We start from the raw sequence: 25,781 nt of genomic DNA on the forward strand, positions 1-25,781 counted from the left end.
GCAAGAGGCCTCAGGAAAACCTGCCTATATAATGCATGAATGGCAGGTGTATTTGATCCTGTAGGGTACAGGAGTATCCGGGCTCTTCTTTTAACCCAGCCTGTTAGAGCACATTAGAACCCTGCACAAAGCTGCTCAGATCTTTTGTGAGCTATTGTGATAAATGGGCTTGTTAACTCCACCAGAATACAGATGAGCAATGGAAGCAACCTCTGCTCAAGGAACTAAGGGAAGATGTAAGGAGGCCACACAGGAAGCCCTAGGAATAGCCTGGCTTGGGGAGAAAGCTGAGGTGGAGGTTTATGTTCTGTTATCACCACCATAGAAAGCCAAACCCAGGAAGAGGGCAACTTTGACCTCATCCAGCACATACAGTGTATTTGGATCAGGTTGAGAATGACGCCTACTCAGAGCTGGCTTTCATGAAAAATACTGCCTATTGATGAGGAAAAGGACTTCAACAGCCTCTGTTTCCACTGCTGTTCCACAGGGTCCTCCCCTGTTATCTGGGTTTTAGTTCAGCTATCTTCCCATTCCTGGAGTGGGAAGCAGAGATCCATATTAGTGAATCTGAGATCACCATGCAGGACATGGTGGAGGGAGAAATTAAACTGCAGACTGTCATTGGGCAGTCTCCCAAGCACCTCCCACCTAGCCTCTGGGATAGCCCCATGCCTCAGTTTCCCCCTTCAAGGGGCTTTTTCAGTAAATCACAAACCCTTTTGTCCCTTCACAGCCCTTCTCTGGTTCTGGTTTGTTAAATTAACAAAACATTCAACAAAGTTCTCCAGTCCATTTCCCTGCTCCCCAGGTTTCTCTGCCGACGCCTGCTCACTCCAGCAGCTTCTATCTGCCAGTCTGTTCTTTTTGGGAACGAACTCACTCTCCCTGTGCAGGACTAGCAGCCTGGCTTCTTCTTGTTGCTCTTTATAGGGGAATCAGGTAACCCTTGCTCCTGTGTGCTTTCTTAGTAACTGGGGTTAGGTGGCCTCACCTTTGAGCTCTTAATGGGGCAAGGCACCCTGGTACAGTGACATTTGATTAAATTGACAGGCACCATATGTAGAACCAAAAAGGATATTTCTATATATACACACATAAAGCAGTTAGCCAGTAGAACTCATTGCCTCAAGCTATCACTGAGGCCAAGAGTTCAGCAAGATTCAAGAAATGTTTAGACAGTTATATGGATAATGAAACCATGCAGAGAAACAACAGATAGTATCTTTAAAAAAATCTAAAGTTTGGAAGAATACACTCACGCTTTAGGGCACACAAGCCAGTCTCTAACAGATGGACGTTAGGAAGAAACCTGCCCATGGGAAAAATTATTACTTAATTGTCCAGCTTTGGGTTTTATTGTACCTGCCTTGGAAGCACCCAATACTAGCCACTGTCAGACAGGGTACTGGACTACTGGTCTGATCTGTTATATCAATTCCTGTTTGTGTGCAGGAGTTTTGGTCAATGGGGTAAAACCTCTGGTTTAATGCAAAATGCAGATTGCTCATCCATCTTTACTAAGGTGGCTGTTTTCCACCTGGTTAAATGAGCAGTGTGGCACAGCATTACAAGCAGTGCAGAATAAGTTTTACAAAATATACTGCTGACTAGAGAAACAGCTCTGGTTGTCAGTTTAAAAAACAAGATTGTAGCAACAATCATGAGATCACAAAACATTATCAGATTTTGCTAGTGCTAGATCACAGTCCTTCAGAAAGGGGAGTAAACTGCATGCTTTATGGCAGGGGCCGGACCCACAATGCAAATCTTATTCAATGAACTTGACAGAATTTAGATGCAAAAGTGATCAAAAGAAAAGAAAAAAAAGCAGCTTCTTATAAGCCATTGAGGGGCTCTAGCAGATCACCAAGGACTGGCTAGGTAACCCTTCAAACCATTCCTCCCCTTGCTCAGATTACACAAGCAGTTTGTTGGTCAGGATAACCAGAACTTTTGAGTCAGTGGCTCTTTGATCTAACATTAGGCTAGGCAAACTAGGAGAAAATTCAGACACTACAGACACATCATCAGCTTGGCTTTAATAAGTGGTGGAACCACCTATCCTTTTTATTTGGTAGCATCGTAAATAAACATGGACTCATCCTCTCTGTTCACCTCTAGTGGCTGAATCACAGAAGTTTGAGTCTGCTACATCCTTTGGCTAACAAAGCCAGGTCTTTTAGTCCAGGCAGGAGAGGATCATGCTTTAGATCCACTGTTCCAGAGTTCGATCCCTGCTGCTGACAGCGCACCTAGAGAGATCACATTACAACAGCAATACCTGGCAGTTTAATACAAACAAAAAACTACATCCTAATATGTTTGTAACTACCATCAGACCCCGTAGCTCCTCCAGAAGCCTGTTCTCACAGTCACTCATCATTTGGAGAAACAGCCTTGTTCTCATCTTCATCCAAATCTTGCAGCTGTTGACGAGAAAACTCCTCAAATACCAGGTTTTCATCCTGGGAACTGAAATGAAGGAAAGACAGGCCTTTCAAAACTGCATACCGCCTTAATACTGAACTCAGTTTTCCACTTGGAGCCCTTCGTCGTCACTTCTCTCTTCCCTTTACGTGCAGTGCCCTCTGACTTCACCAGTGGTGCCTTAAGTCCTGAACCAAAGCCCCCTGAAATCAATGGGTGTCTTTCCATTGACTTCAGTGGGCTTTGGATCACATGCCTACAGCCCAGCCCTGTTGAGGTAGCTAGGACAGCAGTCAACAGCTGTTTTCTACACTAGTCAGGATAGTAGCCATGGAAGTTTACTAAATGCTGTAACATGTCCTTCCCTGCTGAATAGCACAGTCTCCAGCTGGACACCTTGGAAATAGGAAGGGCCTTTACAGACTACTAGAATTAGCCTGTGGAATCGGTCTTATCCTGCTCATTCTACATTATGTTTCTGGACAAGACTAGGGGACTTTCAGATGCTTTAATCCCCAAGGAGGGATGACCAGTGGGACAATATTAAAAAGAAGCTTCATACCTCTCCATCACTGTAATTACAAGTACGCATAAAAGAAGAAAGAGGAGACACAGGAGAAGGTTAGAATAGGAGTTTACTCTAAAGCTAACAGGAATCTCACAAAATAAGAAGAGACAAAAAGATAACTGGTTTAGGAAATGGTATTTTTTTCCTGGAGCTTGAGGAGCAACCCAGAAAAGCCTTATGTCATAAACTTTATCTCAGTGCATAAAATATTGGTGCCCGGATGAAGCAAAATTAAATCACTTTAGGGCCTGTTTACATGTGGAAACTGACTGGCATAGATACAGCAGAGTAATTATACCATAGCTAAGGCTATACCGGTATAACTCCCCATGTGGACGCTCCGGGCTGGTCTCCACTTACCGGGGGATCAACGCGCAGCGATCAATCCACCGGGGGGCCAAAGACCCGCTAAATCGATCGCCGCTCGCTCTCCCATCAACTCCAGCACTCCACCGGAACGAGAAGCAGTAGGTAAGTCAACGGGAGAGTTTCTCCCGTCGACCCAGTTCAGTGTAGACACCGCAAAAAGTCAACCTAAGCTATTAACGTAGCTGGAGTTGCATAACTTAGACTGTGCCCCATAGCGTAGACCTGCCCTCGGTCTGGAATAAGAGACTTTATTCCGGTATAATTACTTGAAACAGAGTAATATGGAACTAAAGCTCTTAGTTGCAACATATTCCATCAGCAGAGCTCAGACATCAAAGGGGCTAAGAAGCTAAAAAAGAACTTCCCACGCTGGCTTGCTAGGAACAACTGCTGCGAAAGGCGTGCTCACCTATTAGCACCAAGCAGAGGTGATACTGCTTTGTGACATGATGTTCCTCTTAATTGGTCTGTCACTCTTATTTAACTAGCCACCCTGAACAGGAAAGAAGCCATTAATAAGCATTAAGTCAATTAAATCGCTGTACAGAAGACAGAAAGTGGTAGGGACCACATTTCAGCTCTTTTCTTTATTTGGCAGCTTTTATTTTAGAGAGCAGAGCTCAGAATTTTACACTTGCTTAAAGCTTACTCATAACTCTTTGGCACTAGCCAAATGCATTCACATAATGGGATTTTAGCCTACGCTTTCCCAGTGAGGCAGCATTCCTAGCCGCTCGCTTCCCTTTGGCTAACTTGGTGCCCTCGGAGGTCTCTCCATAAAGTAGTGATTAAGCAGAGCATACTGTGTTGTGGTGGTGGTGGTGCGGGGGGGGTGGGGGGGTGGGGTCTGCTTTTCTGGTCACTTTAGCTCACGAAAGCTTATGCTCAAATAAATTTGTTAGTCTCTAAGGTGCCACAAGTCCTCCTTTTCTTTTTAGCTCACCCAGTGACAGCTGCATCACCCACCCCTCCCCCTGAGCTTAACTGCAGCCAGCTAGGCCAGACTGTCCCAGAAGTGGTCAGTGTTTCTGGGTGTCTTAGTAACTTGGTGCCAAACTCAGGACCCTGAGCTCTAGACTCCAAGGGGCGTTAAGCACCCACAACTCCAGCTGAAGTCAGTGAATGGATGATTCTCAGTACTTCTGAAAACCAGGCCTTTAAAGTGCGTCAGACCCAGCACCCGTAAACAGAACCGCCTAAAATTAGTGGATCCTTTTTTAAAGCACGGGTCTGTGTTTGTATTCCATACTCAGAGGATCATTTACTGTACCCATTGACTCCATTAAGAAATCTGGGATGTAGGAATCTTATCCAATGGTCCACGCTCAATTGAAATGAGTTGGAAATTAAATATTTAGAGCAATACTTTTAGAAGTGCCATCACACACCGTTTTGCTTTTGAATCAACGGTGTTAACATTTTCTCTTTAAATACAGTCTTTTGCCTTTTCTCCCATTTGAAGAATGATAGTTACTAAGGAAACAATGACATCACTGATGTGGGCGAAGCTTAGTGGTATCCACAAGTGCAGTACGCAGTCAATTTTTATATAATGGGTAGGGGGAAACACGTACTGTTTTAGTCAGATTTAGAGTTTGTCAGGAAATGAGTTACATAGGTAGGTGCTGTGCTATATGCAGCACCATAACGCCCATGACACGGTGCTAGGTACGATTATGCTCCGAAAGACGCAATTATACTAATTTTAGCTTAAAGCAGCCTTTGCTTCCCACAGGCTCATTAGCTAGAGGCCAACACTCTTCTTGCCTCGATGCAACATCTCTCGCTGCTTCGCAGTTCATGTACAATTATCATGTAGCTAAAGTTCTCAAGAGCCTGAACAAGGCTATGCAATTTCTTGCAACTATCCAACATCTAAATAAATACAACTTGGCCTTTCAGGTTTTTTGTGGGGGTGGGGGGGGGTTGTCTCATAGGACAGAAAATAGTATTTCATCACATGGTGTGCAAAGCTTGCATTATGCAATCAGAGCAGTGACTCTATAGAATTAAAGTTGGGACAGATGGTAATTTCTATTATAAGCCTGATTTTATCCTCTCCTAGCTTTTGGGGAGAGGTGGCGGAGCACGTTTACCTATATTTTTTTTTAAGTGTATTTTTAAGTCTTCAAAAATAGTAATTTTTGAAAGTTACAATGTAGCTAAGTGCATTACAGGTGTGAAATAAGGTTTAAAGAGATGCAACCAATGTGTACACACTGTAGGAGAAATCCCAGGCACTGAGACTATACAGAAATCTGACAAAGGAAAGGTAATCAGTTCCTGTCCATCCTCCAGGCACAGAAATAAAAAAAGGAGACAATAGTTAGCAATAGCCCTCCACTTCCACTTTAACTTTTAAAACAGCGTTGTAACAAATGCTTCAAAGATAACGTACACACACATTTAAGGGACAAAATCTGCTGATGCAACTCAGCACAGCTCCATTTATTTCAGTGGAGCTGTGCCAGCACGGACCAGTAGAAAATGTGGTGAGAGAAAAGAGACCGAACCCTTGACTGCTTCCTCTGCTTCACACTTTGCCTGCCTGTTTGAGATTCCCTAGGCTCAATTCATCCCTGCACAAGTAAACATGCTGATACTGGATACATTCTATTTACTCTGACCCTGTATAATCCTGGGTGGATTTTTTGAGTGGTGATGGGGAAACAGAGGTGGCATTAGCTTAGCCCAGCCCACTGAGGGCATCCTAATATGATTTTCTCCTCTGGCATTTTAATCCCACTATATTTTTGGCTTTATAAGGTGATCTCCTTCCTGCTTCTCAACTGCATCCTGCCCCCCCCAAAAGAGAGACAGCAAAGTAAGTAGGGAGGCACAACAGACAAATTGGTAACTTTTAGTTCATCAGCAATAACGAAGGGAACAGAAAAGATGAGGATGACAACTGATCTCAAAGTCCCCACACATAAACACCTTTATCTAGCCCTCTTAGGGGTTGCACAAATCAGCTAAAAGAATTAGTCTGTCTCCTGGTGCTTCTAGATTCCCTAAACACTGTTTGCTGTAGCTCAGTCTCTGCAATTAACTTTTGATCCACTTAATGAAACATCTAATTTGGAACTAACGAAGCACATCTTTTTTCTCAGAGTTCAGTGAAAGACTGGTGGAATCACTATTACAAATCAAAAGCATGAAATGACTAACAGGAATAGTGATTAGAGATAACACAGGAAGCCAGAAACTGCAGGATCTGGAAAGATTTTTAGTTTACCATCTTAATTTGGTAGGTTTTATTCTCTATTTTGGGACACTCATGTTGTCTTTCTAAATCTGCTATGCAGGTTTCAAAGGGATTTTATTTTGTTCATTGTGTTTTCCTTTTTGAAGTGAAGGCATTTCTTCCCCCAATTAACTGCTTTTAAGGTTCCCCACACAATTACTGGCAAGTCTGTCCTGTTATTAAGTTATAGGAAATCTGCTATTTTCATCTGTATGATAACCTAAAAATGAACTGTTAGAGATGACTGTGATTTAGCAAATGATATGTGGGCTGCTTCTTTGGTAAGAACATGTGGCGGAGGAGTGTTTGAGAGGGATGTTTTGCAATCCTGAATTTCCAATGTATCCTTTTAAAGGCAGAGAAAAAAAGATCTATACTCTGTCTGAGACTGGACTGAAGTAAGAGGAAGATTCCATGGCTCTGGCATTAGTGTTTTCCCATAGAGGCACCAGGCCTACTTCCATTGTTAGGTTGCTGAGTGTTCGAACATGCGGGCATGTGCACACACATGCTTATGTAATGAACTGTAGCAACAAACAGACTCCGCAGCTATCAGCATCAATCAAACCTGTAATCTTCAGTTCCCATTCTATTTGAATTACAGGAGTAAATTAGGTATCAAGAAAGAAGTATCTTTGCTGGGATCAGGCCCAAAGCTCATGCACAGTAGGACAAAGTATTACCGTCTCCCAGTCGAATAATCTAGTCCCAAGCATCTCAGTCCACGGGAGTTCAAGTCCACCTAGAGCTCTATTTTGTAACAAATCAGATTTGATTCCCAGTGTTAGCCATGGTATACATACAGATGTGCTCACTGTGTGTTACATTTAGGGCTCATCTTCACTGCAACATCTAGCCTGAATTAGTACAGTCCAGTTAGCCTAGCTCAAGTAAGAATGGCCACAGTGCAAAATGACAGGCAAGCTACACAAAGCAATTGGCTTAGCATCTGAAAAGTTGTGCAAACAGTAGCTGGAGCCTGTAGCAGGTCACTGCATTATTAGCTTGAACATCAGCAGCACTCAAACATCAACCCACACCCGGACGGGCCAGCTAGCTTGAGTTTAAAGCACCCTTTAACTAGAGCTACAGATGTATTTGTGGACAGGAAGCGGGTTAGGGATAACACAAGTTATATCTTGACCCAACACTGCGGTGAAGACAAACCCTTAGTTGTGGAAACGTGTTTGGGGAATAATTAAAAAGGAATATAGTGAACAAAACAAACAAAAAAACCAATTATGTCTGAAAATATATCTACTGAAGTCACTAGAACTGAAAAGTTAGTAAGTGTTCCCACCCCCAAGCCCTGTTTATTTACAGTGTGCATTTGATAGCAATTTGGGTAAAGTTTACAAAAGTACCTAGATGATTTAGGAGCTTTGTTTTCCTTTCAAAAATGCTTTCAGGGTCTCCTAAGACAATGGGACTCAGGCATTTTCAAAAATTGTGCCCTACATGACTTTGAAGCTGAAAAATCCCATGGATTTTCAATGAGACTTTGGCTCCTTAATCACTTAGACATTTGAAAAATGTTACCCTTGAAGATCTCCAGTCATTTCCACTGTTTCCTCTGCAAAGTTAATCAGTTTCTCCCTTGCTGGAAAGACCCTTATAAACATCAAGAGGGGAGAAGGAAAAAACAGTTCTGATTTCTGTAAAGCAATCTTTAGTTTGAAAACCCCAATGATATTCTATTGAAATGATGATCAGCAATGGAAATTTTCCAAAATTAGCAAGTTTATTACAAATACAAGGTTGGCACAATGTCCCTTATAATGTCTTCCCTCCCTCCTGCTCCACGTGTGTGAGAGAAGGTGTCCTATTTTTATATTTTATACACACATGCATTGAGAGAGTATGTGCCAACTTCTTGAAAACATGGAAGTGGTCCTAATTTGAAGCATTCTGCATCTGGTTAGATGTGATATCTGCCTGCCCTCCATTTCTCCTGATACTCTACATTCTTCTGCCAAAATTATCTGCCTGAAGTGTGGGGAAGTAGAAGAGGGCTTTGCTGACAGCAAGCGTTCAAAAAAAAAAAAAAATCACACCATGCCCCGCACAAAAAATCATGCAATTAAAAAAAAAAAGATATCCATGAGATTTTGGGTTCTTTTGATTTGCCTCCTGCTTTGAGCCCTCAGGTTATACTCGCAAATATTTTCAAGCTTTTCTCTACAGCCATGACAGTTAGAAATATTGTAAATGAAAGGTGAGATTCTCATGCGCTCTTGATTCCAGCCATTGAGGCTTTTAAGAAAAACTCCAAAACATGACAACACTCATGATGATAGAGTCACAACAGTTGGCAACACTGTCTTCTTTAATCTGCTTGCTTGAGGAGTAACAACCCGTTTGTTACTCATTCCCTCCCCTGAAGTCAACGTGCGAAGCCTGGAGTTTTGTGTTTCTCATATCTTTGTGGAGCCATGTGTCTCCTTAACACTGCTATGGAGCAAGCATTTAGTTCAAATGCTTTAGTTTTTTGTTTTGATTTGGTGGCTCAACTTCTTATCATGGAGTTATAATACTGAGTTCCCCTGTCTTATTTATTCAACATATCCTGCCATATACTTTATGGCCACTAAGTGTCTCTGCTTACGAATTTGGTGTGGCATTTTTTCCTTCTCTGTCATGCAGTTTAAGATTCCCATCAAAGGGAAATCTAGTTTGAGAAACAGTTTTAGAAACTCCTTTAGTTCACAGTGTGCTGGCTGCCTTGGCTGGGCATGGCTTTGATACAAATATGTTTTTAAAAATTAGATCACTGTTTTGAGACCAGGTCACAACCCAGCCTTGAACGGTTCTAGGGAAACATTACACCCTATCCAGAGCCATGTTAGCTGGAACTGAGTTTCACTTCCTAACAAGGGCAAAATTAACATGGATAGGACCTTTAGTCTGTGCCCTGATATCTGTTTCTTCTCTCCCTCGGTACCAATGTCCTCCTCTAATTCAAAGCAGATTAAAGACGATAGGATTCATGTCTGTCCCTTTCAAGTGGGGGTTACAGTTTAGGACAAAATGCCCATCTCTACGGAACCCTTCTCTTTTGCCCGCCTCTGACCCTTTTCTTTCGGTACATCAGGGTTGGTTTGCTCATTTGACTTGGCTTTACCTCTTTGATAAACTTGTCCTGTAGTTCTCGCACCATCCCCAAGAGCAATGGCTATGTTCTTGGGCACAACAGGATTGCACGTAACCTGTGCTTTAGCTTTGGGCATTTAGTTATTTATTTTACGTGCCCAAAGACAGGGAGAGAACCAGTGGAGGAGCAAGGGATTTTTCTTTGAATACTGTCTCTTCACACATGCAGAGGGCAGGGCAACTCAGCTAGAAGGGCCCAGAAACATCCAACAATAAGGCGTGTCAGTCATTAGATAGGCTCAGTTCCTGTTTCGGAAGTGGTATAGGAAGGTTCCATTTAGGACAAGCAGTTTGCAGGTTCCTCACATAGGCACCATCTGAGAGCTGAGCCAATCAGAGCTCATGGGAGAAAGGTTATAAATACAGGAGTTGAAGACAGCCCTGCGAGCTCAGTAGCTGATTGACCAAGAGATGGTGTCTGCTTTGAGGGCTTGTACCACTTTAGATACAGGCTACAGATTTCTGTTTTACCAGCGACTGAAACCAGTCAACTATTAATCCAAGGACTGGAATGCTGCTAGCTATAAGAATCCCAGACTTGTTTGCTGACAAGGCTGTGACACATTTGGAAAGCGGAGCGAGACTGCCATTCTCCTCAAGCTCTGAAGAGTCCAGGTGACACACACTACATATTATGGCCATATTATAAAGCCTGAGAAATCATCTCTGAAAGAAAATCAGAGGGGATGCGTGTGTGTGCAGGCTAAAAACAGAGAATTGTAAGTGTTATGTAAATATTGCAATCTTGCATTTAAACGTGTAAAAGTAACAAAGTGGAGAAGTTTGTCTAATATCTAGCTCTTATACAGCACTTTTCAACAGTAGATATCAAAGCGTTATGACTTTACTATCCGATAGCTTTTGTTTAAAAGTTATTCATAAGTATTCCAAATGCTATTTACAATGTTTGTGTGTATTAAGTGTTTGATTACTAAGAAACTGTATGATACTCTCTCTTTGAAGCTGACTAGAGACTGTTAACTATACTCAAGGTTTTACATACAATAGCCCTGAGGTTTAACTCTGTGTAATGCTTTCTGAACATTTTGGAAGAGACAGAACTCTGACCTGTGCTTCAGCAAAAAGGTAAAGCTGAAGTGCAGGAAATGGGGGGGGGAGGGAGAGAATAATAGAATTTAACATAATATTACCTCAGCACCCACCTGCCCATTACATATGTTTTGAGGTTATCTGGCACAGCACACTCAGTTCAGGTCTCTTCCCTGCTCGGGAGGGGATTCTTCTGCTGGGGGAGGAGGGGTTTAATACAATAGAGGTCTATAAAATCATGACTGATGTGGAGAAAGTGAATAGGGACATGTTATGTACCCCATCCCTTGACACAAGAACCAGGGATCATTCAATGAAAATTAAAGGCTGCAGGTTTAAAAACAAACAAGGAAGTATTTCTTCACCCAACACACAGTCAACCTGTGGAGCTTGATGCCCTGGGATGTTGTGATGCCAAAAGTATAACTGGGATCAAAAAAGAATTAGATAAGTTTACCGAGGGTAGGTCCATCAATAGCTATTAGCCAAGATCGTCACGGACATAACCCCATGCTCTGGGTGTTGCTAAACCTCTGACTGCCAGAAGCTGGGACTGGACAACAGAGACTGGATCACTCATTAACATCCCTGTTAATTCTGTTAATTCCCCGTGAAGCATTGGGCACTATCCATTGTTGGAAGACAGGATTTTGGGCTAGATGGACCATTGGTCTGACCCAGTATGGCCATTCTGATGTTATTTTGAAGTTTCCCCATAGCAGGAATCAAGGCATTCATAGCAGGCATCATAATATGCAAGAGACTGCGACTCATGGTGTAAGGTAGGGAATGTGGCATTACTGACCTCTTATGTTCGGCTCCTCAGGCTTGGGGTGCATGAGACGGAATGGAAGCTCTGTGCTGACTTCACTTTGGGGAGAGAAGAGAATGCATCATACCTACATGCCCATTAACTCCTGTTCTAGTCAAGCCTACACCTCCCCAGTACGATCTACCCATGTCTACTAGATGTGAAGTCCAGTTCCACCCATCTCTAAAACTCAGCTACATTCAAAACTCCCCGCCCCCACAAAAACCAAAACCACCAAGTTCAGATTTGCTTGCTCAAAACCCAACTGCAGCCATTGCTGTCCTCTACCATTGGTTCTAGCACAAGGCCTGCGCTTAGTCCTAAATTAGTTGTTTTGCTCCTTTCTAGAGGCCGTGCATATAACTAAAGCATAGACATCTTTATCACACTGGAGTATTCAGAGTCCTTTGACCTAACAGGTTAAGGGGTTTTTAATTTATGCGGGGGGTGGGGATAGGAGGCAAAGTGTCATGGCCTTGATTGTGTCGTTTGGAAAGGCAGAAAACGTAGCAGCTTTACCTGGAGGTGAGATCTCCCAGCATGCTAGGTAAACAGAAAAACAAAAACGTGCTTGTAATGTGCCCTTTGCTCCATAAATACATCCAAACAAGACAAAGCCTCCAGCTAACCAGCCATGCCCTATTCTCTCTTCAGTCATCTAGCATAATGGCTCTCAGACGGTGGGTCTCTGATGGTCTGGAGCACTTCCAGGTGGCCCATCTGCCAAGCTTCCGCACAGATATTTCCTGCTTACTGGAGCACAGTCCAGGATCCTAAGGCTTTCAAGAGGTTCTTTAGGCCAATAAAATTAGAGAAACCCAAAGCACATCTCCGCACCCTGCGTTGTTACTTAATGTCTATCTTGGCTGGGTGTTTCTTCTGTGTAGATTCAGCTATGATCAGTTCCGCAGAGGACACCAAAATTTGAGGTAACACACACACACACGAGTGAACCAAAGTGAGCTAGAGAAATTAGAGCAGTAAGGACTGCAGGCACGGAAGAAAGATTCCATATTAACATAAAATCCTATCACCAGGGTGGGAAAGAAAAAGCACACACAAATGGCGGAGTGGGCACCACCAGGAAGCCTCATCCCATTATATTGCAGAGAGTTCATTTTCCTCGTCTCCTTAACACCGTCTCAGTATTTATTTTTTTTTGGTGGGGGGGGAGGTATAATCAAGTGCTGCAGTAGCTGTAGGAAAGGGGTGGTGGGATTTGGAATGGGAGGAGAGTTGTCCATCAGATCTTTAGTAGTTTGATGAGTTTATGAACCACTGAGTTATAGCAGCGTCTCCACTGAACTCAGTTCCCACTGGTCCTTTCCCCACACCCTCCCATGTCTTTTCTCTCTTCTCCCGCACAATGCAATGCTCAAATATAAACATCTCTGCTTCAAAGAATTATGCAAGCAAGAATAAGAAATCAGACGGTAAAGAATCAGATTAGGTGATACTTATAAATAAGTGTTACTTTGTCAAATCCATCCTGTAGAAAGAGGGAAGGGGGTTCTAAACCTCAAACAGCAAATGTTCACAAGGCTCCATTCACAGCTGCCCCCTAAATCCACAGGATGGATCAAAACACAAGCCAGGAGACCATGCAAGGCAACACTTATTTTATCACAAGTACAAGCCAAACCATTGACCCTGATTTAGATTATAACAAGATCGAGACACAGAGAATCCGGTGATGCTGAATGCAAGTGCAAATCAACACTTCCCACCAGCTGAGAGTTATTCTTGTCCCCTTCCATATTGCCAGTGATATCAGGAAGCTGAACGTCCCCCATAGAGCTAAGTAGTGGGGGATAACACCAGAATTTCCCAGGAAGCTCAGTGGGTAGAAGGTCTGGACCACAGCATGTTTGGGCCCAAGGGTGTGCATCTCAGCCTTGTGCAGTAGGCAAGTGAAGTCTTGGAGGTACATTTTTGATTGAAGCTTTATTTGCACTCTTACAGCATAAAAAAACAACACATTTTCAAAATCAGAGAGGAGGCTACACTCAGAATTGAGCTGCAGGGGCATCTAGCATCTGAGGAAGGTTCTCCCCTTACAGATTGGGAAGAATTTAGGGCTGGCCAAGTGAGATGACATTGCCTAGAGGCTTCCAACCTCAAGACAGCATGTTCTAAACTGCACCCCCTTTTAGGGGGACCAGATAGCAAGTGTAAAAAATCAGGACATGGGGGGTGGGGTGGGGGGGTAATAGGAGCCTATATAAGAAAAAGACCCCAAAATCGGGACTGTCCCTATAAAATTGGGACGTCCGGTCACCCTACCCCCTTTCTCCTAACTATGGACTGTCCTCTACAAAATGGGCACATTTTCCATCTCTAGTCTATACAGATACCAAGTGCATTGCTCTTACCCTGAGACAATGAGCTTCACCTTCACCTTGTAGGCAACCAGAATCCCCAGCACTGTCTTGTCTATCCCATCCTTAATACTACAGGAAAGAAAAAGAAAAAACAGAGTGGGAACTACACAGTGCACTATCAGCACATGGCTAGAATCAAGCAGCCAAGTGAGCACATCCCATTCTCAGGTATTAAACATATTGAGAGAGACCTTGGGACAGCTGATACCCTTCCACACCTGGAAATATATCCTGGGGCACATACCAAGGTGAAATAGATCCCAGCCTGAATGAATATAAGTCACTCTTCCAAGTTGACCTATACGCAAAACTTAATGTGATATTATAGGATATTCTCTCTCTACCCTCCCTTCCTCTTTGGTACTCTCTATCGGTTGGTACCCTTCAGAATAGGACTCACATGGTACTGGAAGCCAAGTTTGTGTCTTCATCCTTTAACTTTCCATCCAGTGCTATGCCCCGTTTGTCACGGTTATTTGCCAGCAAGGGCAGAAGTATCAATGTCTTGGTGATGGTACTATTTGGCTGCACTTTCTCCCTTAGAGTGGATGGGGGTGCGGGGGAGGAGGAGGAGAGAGAAACACATTCAGTTTAAGAACAGATCTGGTTATGGGAATTTCAGAACAGATGATTGCAGAGCCAGGCACCAACTGCCCAATACTTTCCAGGAAAAAAAAAAAAAGCCTTAAAAACAAAGCTATGTCTGGCTTGATCTACAACCAAGACCAGAAAATCCAACATTCAGGCCAGACCCTATCCACACTAGCAAAGCAAACTTCAAAGCATTCCTGAAAACTGAGCAAGTGGTTTCAATACCATAATCATTTATCTGGTTTTCACACATTAAGGCCAGAGGGACCATTATGATCTAGTCTGATCTCCTGCCGCACAAAGGAAATTCAATTTCATCCAATTAATTTTCAAGCCATTGATTTCTGGTGGCACTACCCCATATCTTTTAGAAACACACCCAATCTTGATTTAAAGACTTCAGGCGAAGGAGGATCCTCCACCCTCCTTGGTAAGTTGTTCCAAGGGTTAGTTACCCTCACTGTTAAAATTTTGCATCTTTATTTCTAGCCTGAATTTGTTTAGCTTCCACTTCCAGCCATTGCAACTTGTGGACCAGTGGATACGTCTACACTGCAAAAACAAAACCACAAAAACCCTGCAGCAGTGAGTCTCAGTCGGAGTCAACTGACTCGGTCTCACAGACTTGCGCTATGGGGCTAAAAATAGCAATTCCCACTTGTGCTGGAACCCAGGCTCTGATCCCTGGCGAGGGGGGTGGGTTCATATCCCAGACTCCAGCCCAAGTTGGAATGTCTACGCTGCTATTTTTAGCCCTGTAGCCCTAGTCTGAGTCAGCTGACCCGGACTCAGACTCTCTGCCGTGGGTTTTCAGCTAGACTAGAGATCCTTCTACTGCTCCACATGTAGGCCATCAACAAGTCACCGATTGGATAAGTAAAGTAAACAGAGTTTCTTAAGTCTCACAATCATGTCAAGTAAACACAAACAAGCTCCCAGTGTGAATGAAATATCAGCAAAATAAGTTACAGTATTTAATCTCAGATCCAATCGATAAATCACTCAAGGCAACAACTCTGCTTTTCTCTTTAATTACTCAGCCCTCTATCCCCTTGGTACCAGCCCCTTCTACATTACTGAATAGACCATTTAGGCTTACAGCCTGGAGCCTTACTCAACTCATGTGTTAGTCTGTTTTGTGTAGAGTGGAGCACTAATTCAGGACTGCAAAGCTCATTTTTTCCCCCATCAAGCACTGGATGAGCGGGCAAGCAGGCCAAGGACTGGCATTTAGGTAGGTCAGCAGGCTGTGCGCCAAGATCCAGTTGGTTACTTTATCTGGGCTATCTGGCAAGGATACACTGGTGGACTTGGTGCAGATCATTAGGTTTGGGGATTTTAAAATTACTTAGAAGACACGAACATGGTGTTTGTTTTTTTTAAACAATAGATATAAAAATAATAGATAGGGAATCAAAAACAAAAGGTACAGCTCAATATACATAGCAGCTGTGGGCCCATTTCTGCCCTCTCTGGGAACTGTATTCATAACCAAAGGCAGAATCAAGTCCTGTTTTCCTGGAAATTCACCCACCACTAGAAGGGACTGTTTTATGGTTAGCTCAGGCTCGAATGTTATTACTCAATTGTTGGTCTAATAAAATCTCACTCACTAGTAATAGCTACACAGCTACTGTGATCTTAACTACACATTGAAAACCGGGTAAATATATACAGACTGCTATTTTAAGAGATGCATTTCATTGACCTGACACTCAATTCTGAAGGCTCAATTAAAGTTATTCAGTTAAGCAGGTATTTTGGGGATGTGCCCCACAGTTTTGAAAGCCTATAACTAATTTAATAAAATAAAATAGCCCCCTTGAATGGGATTGTCTGGCAGTTTCAGTGCAGGATGTGGCATAGCTGTTGTGACTCTCAGAAGAGTGATCTGTAAGCCAGCCATAGCCTGGGGTGACAATTACAAGTTATCATTTTGAAACTCCTTTAAAGATGGATGGGATGGATTTATGCTCTTATCACAGTCAACCTATAGAACTTGTTGCCAGAGGATGTTGTGAAGGCCAAAACTATAACAGGGTTCAAAAAAGAACTAGAGACGTTCCTGGAGGACAGGTCCATCAATAGCTATTAGCCAGGATGGGCAGGGATGCAACACTATGGTTTGAGTATCCCTTGCTTCTGTTTGCCAGAAGCTAGGGACGGATCACTTGGTGATTACCTGTTCTGTTCATTCCCTCTGAAGCACCTGGCACTGGCCACTGTTGGAAGACAGGATACTGGGCTAGGTGGACCACTGGTCTGACCCAGTATGGCTGTTCTTATGCATTGGAATATCCCGCCTTTCAGATCCCTGAGTGGAGGGCTGGGGCAGTCCTTGGCTGGTGGGAGAGGAGACCCCCATCTGAACGTAGCTGGGGGGGGAGCGGGGCAGTGGCCCCTCCCCCACCGAGCAGAAGTGGCGCCTTTTTAATTACTTGGCGCCTTTTACATTTTACTCCCCCGGCGGCGCTCCGGGTCTTCGGTGGCGGGTCAGGGGGAGCGGAGATAAAAAAGGCCCCACCCCCGGTACTCACCCGGTGGCACTCCAGGTCTTCAGCAGCACTTCGGCGTTGGGCCCTTCACTCGCTCCGGTCTTCGGCGGCATTGCGGTGGCTGGGGGAGGTCCTTCAATGCCGAAGACCCGAGCGAGTGAAGGGCCCGACGCTGAAGTGCTACTGAAGACCTGGAGCGCCGCTGGGTGAGTACCGGGGGTGATGCCTTTTTATTTTATTTTTTTTTAATCTCCACTCCCCGTTTTTTGCATCTGGCTACGCCACGGCCCATCTCGTGTCTTTTCCATTGTTTCAAACAAAATTACAGTGGGCAAGAGAATTCTCAGTGTATCAAGTGAACTGTTTTCATCCAGGGCATGGGGTGGAGAGAGAGAGAGAATGGGGCTGATCATCGAAAACATGATAGCTGACCTCTGTCAGCGTCCCCTTAGTCTGAGGGGTGGCAGGGCTGCACCAGGAAACTAGCTCCAGACCACAGCTGAGAGCCTCTAATTTCTGGTGAGAGAAGGTACTTAAAAAGGGAGCGAAGGAAATGAGTGAGTAGGGTAGAGAAGGGAAAGCAGGACAATCAGATACTCACTGCAGCTCCTCCATTGCTACCGCCTTCGTGTAATAGTCACTCGAGTACAAAACCACATTGGCAACTTGCTCCACTAAGAGAGAGAGAACAAAAACAGGAGTGAGGGGACAGAATCAATGATACAGACACAGCATATAAACAATGTAAAAGACTACCCTTCTCAAGAAGGAACAAACAGGGACAGCAGGTAGGGCACATACAATTCACAGACCTCCCGTATAACACAAGCTCTAGAATTTTACCCAGTTACCCCCATATTGTGTTCAATAATGTATGTTTGACTAAAATGCATCTTCCAGAAAGGCACAGGGTCCTGAAGCCATCAAAAGATGGAGAATTCACCACTTTCCTTGGTAGTTTGTTCCAATGGTTAATCATCCTCACTGGTAAAAATTTACACCTTATTTCTAATTTGAATTTGTCTGGCTTTAGATAAATGGTATTTTCTCCCTGTGGAGATCACAGTCAATCACCTCTTGATCTTTTGGATAACAAACAGATTGAGTTCTTTAAGTCTTTCACTGTAAGGCATTTTCTACCCAGCCCTCACATCATTTGTGTCTATTTTCTGCAACCTCCCCAATTTTTCAACATCCTCTTTAAAATGTGACACCAGAACTGGATGCAGTGTTCCAGTATCAGTCTCCCCAGTGCCGTATGCAGGGGTAAAACCGCCACCCTCTTCCTACTCACTCATCCCGTTTATACGGCCAAGGATCAGATTCATCTTTTTTGTCGCAGTATCGCACTGGGAGATCACGCTGAGTTGCTTGTCCGCTATGACCCCTAAACTCCTTTACAGAATCACTGCTTCCCTGGATATAGTCACCTATTCTGTAGGTATGGCCTGAATTCTTTGTTCCTTGACGAACGACCTGGCATTTGTCTGTATGAAAACACATTTTGTTTGAATGGCCCAGCTTACCAAGTCACTCTGTAGGACTGCCCTGTCTGCACCATTTACCATTCTGCCCGCCTGTGTGTTGTCTGCAAATTTTATCAGCAGTGATGTTATATATACTTCCGGATCACTGATAAAAACATTGAACAGTGCCAGGCCCAGAACTGATCCCAACATAACCTCACTAGAAATAACCACATTCAATGATAATTCCCTGTTGACAACTTCAAAGTGTCCTGCTGCTCACTCAACCTCTGCATCTCACATATTTAAGCCCATCACCTTCCCACACAGGAGGCAGCATGATTTAAAGCACTGGACTGGGACTCTGGAGACCTGCTTTCTACTGCCAGCTCTGCCACCGACCCGTTGCCTGGCCTTGGGCAAGTCATTTGCCCTCCTTGCGCCTTTGTTTCCTCTCCTATCCTTTGTGTCTCTCTCTCTCTCTCTCACTCTAGGTGTTCGTAGATGGCCCAATACAATGGGGTTTTAATTTTAGTTGTGGCCTTTAGGTGTTACCATAATACAAATTAAAGTCAAGCAGTACTGGAACTGAACCTCAATATCCTGCCTTTGACCTTCCTCAGGGAGAAGGGGGCGGGGGACCCTTCAGTGCTCTAAGATGGGCAGTCTCCCATAACAAGAACCCTCTTGCCAGCTGTCATTTCGCTTGTAACAGTGATGGGCCGAAAAGCAGTGCAAAATCATGCGCACTTTGAAAGGGCACGTCTAGAGCTGTCACAGCCACAATTCCTAACAGAGGGCAATGGAGGGACAGGGTGACGGCTCTGGAGAGTCCCATTTCCTGAAGGGCAGCAGAGGCATTGGAGCAGCATAGGGACACTGACAGGGCAATGGGATGGAGCAGGGTGACCCCATGTCTGTCTAAGTGAGGGACACTAATAGGTTCCAGCTCTGACGACAGGATGAAAACACAAACCCCACGCTGCGTAGCCCCCATGGGATTAAGGACAACAGCAAAAACGTACCCAGCACTCTGATCTTCTTCACTGTTTTCTCTGTATTGTTGGTCACGGTGACAGTGACAGGAATGGGCTCGCCATGGTAAAACACCTGGAAGAGTCAGATGGGCTCAGCACTTGGCGCACAACCTAGCAGAAGGGCTTGTACAATCTAAAAAAATACAATTCTAGTCCCCCTGTGGGCTGATGATGGGGCATCAACTACTCCAGGTACATGCAGCCTCCGTGCCTACGGCCTGACCCGAAGCCCACTGAAGCCAATGGGAGTCATTCCACTGACTTCAGTGGTCAGTCACTATTGAATTGTGTAGCAGAGCACCAGTGAAGGAGCTCATGCACTCCATTCCCGGCTACTGCTGACAGCAGCGACTGAGAGAAATGGTGTCAGAGCACTTGAATGTTAGAGCAAGTCAGAACAAACCGAATCCAGGCGCGAATGTCTCAGGGAGGGGGTTTTGGAGCAGCAAAGCAGGTATTTGCTCCTGAGCAATGAGCAGATGAAGCTCTCCGGGGCAGGCTGCTCACCTCTTTACTTAGACGTGCTCTCAGGTGCAGTGGCTTGCTGGACATGAAAAACTGCCAGGTGGTCTCAGCTTGAGGTTGGGGTCCTGGTTCTTCTGGGGCAAACTGTACTTTACGGATCAACAGGCGTACAAAATTCCTGAGGAGCGGCAAACAGAACTGCAGTTACACAGAGTAGACCCTGCTACTTCACTGGAGTGGTTGTTCACCTGCATTCACATCCCTTTCGGAACATTTCCGATGGAAGGATCTGAACACCAATACCTGGAGCAGAGCTGAACCAGCGCCAAGAGACTGTCCTGATTCCACACACATTCTGTTACCTTTTGGGAATTCGCTCTTCCACGTTCTCTGTACAGAAAGCTTTCACCTCAAAGTCCACCCCGCAGCACTGCCACAGAGAAAGAGAGAGAGAAGCTGTGAAATTTGTTAAGTGGTTAGCAGCCTTCCTATACAAGAAACTCTGCAGGTGTAACACCCAGGGTTTGGAAAAATCTTCCTGAACTTGACAACTGACACCTCCAAGCCTATTATGTTTCCTTGTGAGGCAAGTGCTATCGACTCACTCCGAGCAACATGCCCCATGTTTCTTAAAGATTAGCCACCTGTCCTGGTGTTTCTAAAATGACTAACATCAGTCCCATTTAGTTCTCTCTCTAAAGATTTGTGAAACCTTTTGCTAACATATTTCTATTGTTAAGCAGACATACAATGTATCCCTGTGACCTCCAGTGTCTGCCCAACACCTTCTGCATCACTTTTTCATAAGTCCAATCTAGTTGTTTGGACAAGTATCCAATATTTTAAAATGCATTATCCTTGAGTAACCGCTCTTGTTACCTAGTTACTCTTAACAGGGTTTTTTTTTTTACCCAAACATGTAACACAAGTTTCTTCCACATATATTTTAAATTAATGGGAGATCTTGGCACTTGGTCTAAAAAAAGGCGTTAGATTTCAGACACTTGAGTGAGAGTGTGTGTGATGTGAGTGAATATTTAACACAAGCTTGTCTGACACCACACTTATTTCATTTGTGGCCAACCCCCATCTCCTGTAGTATTCTGAAGGAAATGGAGTCTCAGGTTTCAGTGAAATGCTTTCCGCCCCCAACTGTTATACTGCTATTGATCGGTTACTAAATGAGACTGGATACTCAAAATGCCTCTGACTCCATCCCACTCTGGCTTATTTCCTGTTGGGTGGTTCACAAGATGGCACAATTCCACATCTCCAGTGATGGAAAGTACATCAACTTCTGTGTTACCTAGTTCTTGCTCTCAAAATATTTGAACCAAATATGCATCTCTTGCTCTTTCCTGTGAATTTCTTCCCCAGTAGAAGTACTGAATATATGAAACCCTGTTGGTCTCACCTTCCCGACATCATTAGGGGCTGGTTGCAGGGAAACTGAACAGGGCAGATAGTCTGGAAACTGAGGAAAAAAAAAAAAAAAATTATCCAGATCCCCAACTCTATTGCTCCTAAAATGATACAGCGCTCGTGACAGGTGCATGAGTGACAGCCTGAGAGCACAGCCCATTAGTTCTCCATAAAAGACGAGCCTGAGCAGCATCAAGGCAAGCATCCCCACATTACCCTGCCCAAGTGCTCCAACCAGGCACTGGAGGACCACTGACATTGTTAATTGTATTCCAATAGCGCCTAGAGAGCGGCCCCATTGTTCTAGGCACTGCACACATGTAAGCTCCTTGGGGCAGAGACTTCTAATTTAAATAGATAAGACAAAGGGTGGGAGGAGAAACAAAGGATCAGAGAGGGGAAATGATTGCCCAAAGTCAGACAAATTGGTAGCAGAACCCCAGGATTAGAACCCAGGACTCCTGACTTCCAGTCCAGTGCCCTACCCAGGGGATAATTCTGCTTCCATTTCAGGGGAGTGAGTGAAAGATAGTAGATTCATGTAAGGGTCACATAGGCACAGAGACTGAACTAACGAGGCCAAAGATAGTGTTTGAGGACATCCGTCCATGGGGAACTGGACTGAGATCACTGGAACAGCCAGCAGAGGGTAAGAGCGCTCAGTCGCTTTTGGCCTGGGCAGGACGTGAGCTTGTGATGAAAGGCTCCAGCTCTGCCCCGCTGGAACGACATGGCCTGGAAGTTCTACCACCTGCGCCACTGTAGAAATCCCAACAGTCTGAGCTTGGTGGAGGTCTCCATTTTGTCTTTGAATGGTTAGTAGACATGTCACAAGCCTAGACTTTGCAGAGTCAATTGAAAGCCTATTTGCTACAGTATCAGTATATGGCAGATTCTAAATTTGGATTCCACTAGATACTCAGGCAGAGTGAAGGGGATGGGATGTCTCTGGGGTAAGAAGAGGAAGCAGACATACGGGCTGTAGATCTACTCATGTTAGTGTTTTCTATAGCACCTATCAAAGTGGTATCTAAGACGTTCTGATGATACAGTGACAAGCACCAGTATAAGCACCTAGACAGGCTGGTAGAAGAAGATTGCACAGTGACATTCTGAGGGGACTTCACGGAGTCTCTGGGCCAGACATGCATGAAGAAGCTTGGGAGCAGGCTAGCAACGGTGTCTGGGGAGATAGCAGGTGGGAGGATAAGGGCTGGGGTAGAGGTGCTGACAGACTAGGCAGAGGGAAGGAGCCGGGCATCCTGAAAAATGGCCACAGAAGTGGTAGCAGCCAGGTTAAGTATCTGACTGCCACTGAGGCTTGTAACCTGGGTGTCACCTTCGACTCTGCTCTCTCACCGGAGCAACATTCAGGCCATTTCTACATCTGACTGCTTTCTCCACACAGCATCTTCAAACTCCAGCCCCTTCTCTTGTCCACACAGCCAAAACTCTTGTCCAAGCCCACATCACTTCACATCCTGACTACTCCAGTCTTCTCCTTTCTGGCATGGATTCTCTGCTCCCCCCAACTCTATTCAGAATGCTGCTGCTAAGATCGCCTTCTTGGCTAGTCACTCTGACCACGTCAGCCCTCTGAGGCCTGCCTCTGACTCACCTCCACATCAAATACAAACTTCTTGTAACTTCTTCATAACTCAGTCTGACCCCACTTCACGGAACTAGAAGCCTACCTCACTGCCAACCCTTGCCCTCCCTCTCCAAGCATTCCCAGCCTTTTCCTCCACCGGCCAACTTCTTTGAATCGCATGCTTTTTCATATGCTGCCGCCCCACAAGCACAGGAAAAGTTCCCCACTAAAAGCTGTACAGCCACTTCCTTACCTTTTTCTATACCCCTCAAGACGCATGTCTGCTGTGGAACACCCAAAATCCAACCCGCTGCCCGTAGCCACGCAGGTATCAAGTGGTCACTTCCCTTCTTTCCTTCCTCTCTCTCATATCCCACCCCAGTAAAATATTTGTAATCATTGCAACTAATAAAGCCGGGCCAATTTGCCGCCAGATTCATTTGCTTCTGTGTTGTAGCCACATCCCCTATTCTTGACCATGCGTGTCTTGAGACTGTAAGACCTCGGGGGCTGTCTCTGATCTGTGCTTATACAATGCCCAGCATAATGGGGCCCTAAACCCAGCTGGACTTTTGGGTGCTACCCAAATATAAGCAATAATTGTATTAACTCATTTTAATAATTATTCCAGCAAAACGTAGGGTTTTTTGCAAATCAGTTCCACAACTCAAGGCATAGACACATCCTCATGAGTACACAAGGCAGTAGTATAAACAAATATTCTGGCAATAGGGGAGCGAGACACATAGGTGGAAACATTAAGGGCTTTTATTGTCATAAAGTCATTATGGTTCCCTGTATAAGGAATTTTTTTGTGCGCAGTCAGAACCCCTCCAGTTTGTTAAATCCTTAGCACACTTGGGGTGGTAAATAATGGTTGCCATCTAACCTCTGACTCAAAGTTAGAGTTTTAGGTAACATTAATCTCCTCTTCAGATTATCATGGAGTGCTGACAGGCTGGATAATAAGGGTCAAGTAGAAGTGGGTCAGAGGCTCATGTGAGCCACTTACTGTTAAAACAAAAGGGTAAGCATTGTTCCCCAGCTTCTTCATCAGACATTCCTGCAATTGGGAGAGAGATTCCCATTTCTCCACTGGTGGGTACAACTGTATCCTAGAGAAAAAAAGATCCTTTCGGAAGGTCAGACCCATCACATCAATGTCTTCTTGGCCATACCGGAAAGCACAGGTCAGAGTCACATACACTGGAAAGAACATACACAGTAGATTACGCTTTCAGTGAGCAGCCAATTCAGAGATTCTGAGACTTAGAGACCATCTGTGTTACAATTATGGAGTCCAGGAAAACAGTTACAACACTGTTGTGTCCCTCCCCCTGGCCCTGGTTCCAATTCATAATATAGCAAAGATCTTAAGTTTGTTTTGTAATGAGGCTGAAGTCTTGGACCATATTCAAACAGCATGTCCAACGACCGGAAATTCTCTCCCCAGGATGAGGTGACTTTTACGTAAGCCAATTAGAGCCCCGAAAGCAGGAGAGATCCTTGCTTTGCAGTGAGAGATCACTGAAGAGCTAGCAAACTCTGAAATCATTTAAAACATCAAACCCTTCTTCCCCTTGATGATCTCGGGATCCACTAACAAGACACCATCTAGAAATAAGAAATAGAAAATAGTAAATGTTAAGCACTATGGGGGAATAATAATTGGGGTGTATTAAGTCAAAAAAACCTATAAGAGCTTGTGTCTGGACTTACCTACAGGTTCCACACCATCTATGTGGTCAATGAAGTCTCGTTTTCCCAGGTAGATAGTCACCTGTAGGAAGGAGACAATGCAGATAGGGCAAGACCAGCCAGGGCATCAATCCTGCCAAGAGCTGAGCACTTTAGCCCAATTGAGCAAAATAACTTTTAAGCATATGCTTAAAAAAGTTAAGCACATGAGTAGTTTCTGTTGAAATTATCAGGACTATTCATGAGCTTCAGTATTTAACTGGAGCAGGGTAAAGGGCTCAGCACGTTGCAGGACCAAACTCCAAAAAGTACCACACAATTCCTTGTGTCTGCCGCACAGGAACTGTACAGTGAAGGACTTTTGCCTCAAACTGGAAAGACGGCGAGTCAGTCTTGATTTAGACATCTGGGCAGCTAACAGAGACACGTCCAATGAGGTGGTGGGGAGAGGCGTTGCCATACTATGTAAGATCGGTCATTATGTTAACATGCAGGTAGTCCACTTTATCAATTCTGTAACATAGCCAACCACTAGGGCATGAGTATAAATCAAATTATTTTCAAAAGAAGTGGGGTGAAGACAAGTGTCCCGTAAATAGATCCCCAGGTAAGCAAGGCAGTGGCCCTGTCCACCCCTGGCTCAACCTGGTGGGTATGCATGCCAATTACTGTGCTACTTACAGCTTTATCACGGGACATCTTCTTGTAGACAACATGTGATTGAGGGGGACTGGCATTCTTCAGAGAAATTGAGGAAAGAGTAGCCACCTTATGAGACTCAGCACAGCTCATTTCCACGGATGGGTGGGACACTGGGAAAGAACAAAGCCTTCCGGCAGCAAGAGATCCTTGGACAAGTGTCAAAAAGAGAAGATGAATGAGATTATAGGTATGTTGAATAGGATCCAAAATCTTAATGCACTACATTGGTTGGTTAAAACAGACTATTCCCTCTGAAAACTCAAGTCAACTCTGGTGCTAGGGGATGGTTTCCCTTTTATTTTACCCTTTCC

The 25,781-nt window shown here is 44.4% G+C and overlaps 1 protein-coding gene across 14 annotated transcripts in view; it reads right to left on the reverse strand.

Annotated features, from left to right (window-relative positions):
• Nucleotides 1-2,035: 2,035 nt before the first annotated feature.
• SAG (S-antigen visual arrestin) overlaps nt 2,036-25,781 on the reverse strand; it is a 28,311-nt gene continuing 4,565 nt past the window's right edge. For 4 of the 14 annotated variants that reach the window (XM_043522630.1, XM_043522628.1, XM_043522618.1 and 1 more), the window contains 14 exons: nt 25,450-25,616; nt 24,790-24,850; nt 24,640-24,684; nt 24,083-24,276; nt 21,472-21,531; nt 20,420-20,487; nt 20,100-20,235; nt 19,581-19,665; nt 17,691-17,763; nt 14,404-14,541; nt 13,995-14,072; nt 12,142-12,165; nt 11,617-11,681; nt 2,036-2,475 (listed from right to left, as the gene is read on the reverse strand). In XM_043522630.1, the coding sequence (XP_043378565.1) occupies nt 2,270-2,475; nt 11,617-11,681; nt 12,142-12,165; nt 13,995-14,072; nt 14,404-14,541; nt 17,691-17,763; nt 19,581-19,665; nt 20,100-20,235; nt 20,420-20,487; nt 21,472-21,531; nt 24,083-24,276; nt 24,640-24,684; nt 24,790-24,850; nt 25,450-25,560 (1,344 nt within the window). In that variant the 5' untranslated portion in view covers nt 25,561-25,616 and the 3' untranslated portion in view covers nt 2,036-2,269. Of the gene's footprint in view, nt 2,476-2,992; nt 3,003-8,150; nt 8,223-11,616; nt 11,682-12,141; nt 13,578-13,994; nt 14,073-14,403; nt 14,542-17,690; nt 17,764-19,580; nt 19,666-20,099; nt 20,236-20,419; nt 20,488-21,471; nt 21,532-24,082; nt 24,277-24,639; nt 24,685-24,789; nt 24,851-25,449; nt 25,617-25,781 lie in introns of all 14 variants that reach the window. The other 10 variants (XM_043522620.1, XM_043522622.1, XM_043522624.1 and 7 more) reach the window with 10 other exon arrangements.

Source organism: Chelonia mydas, chromosome 9 (genome assembly GCF_015237465.2).
Source record: "Chelonia mydas isolate rCheMyd1 chromosome 9, rCheMyd1.pri.v2, whole genome shotgun sequence".
NCBI lineage: Eukaryota > Metazoa > Chordata > Testudines > Cheloniidae > Chelonia > Chelonia mydas.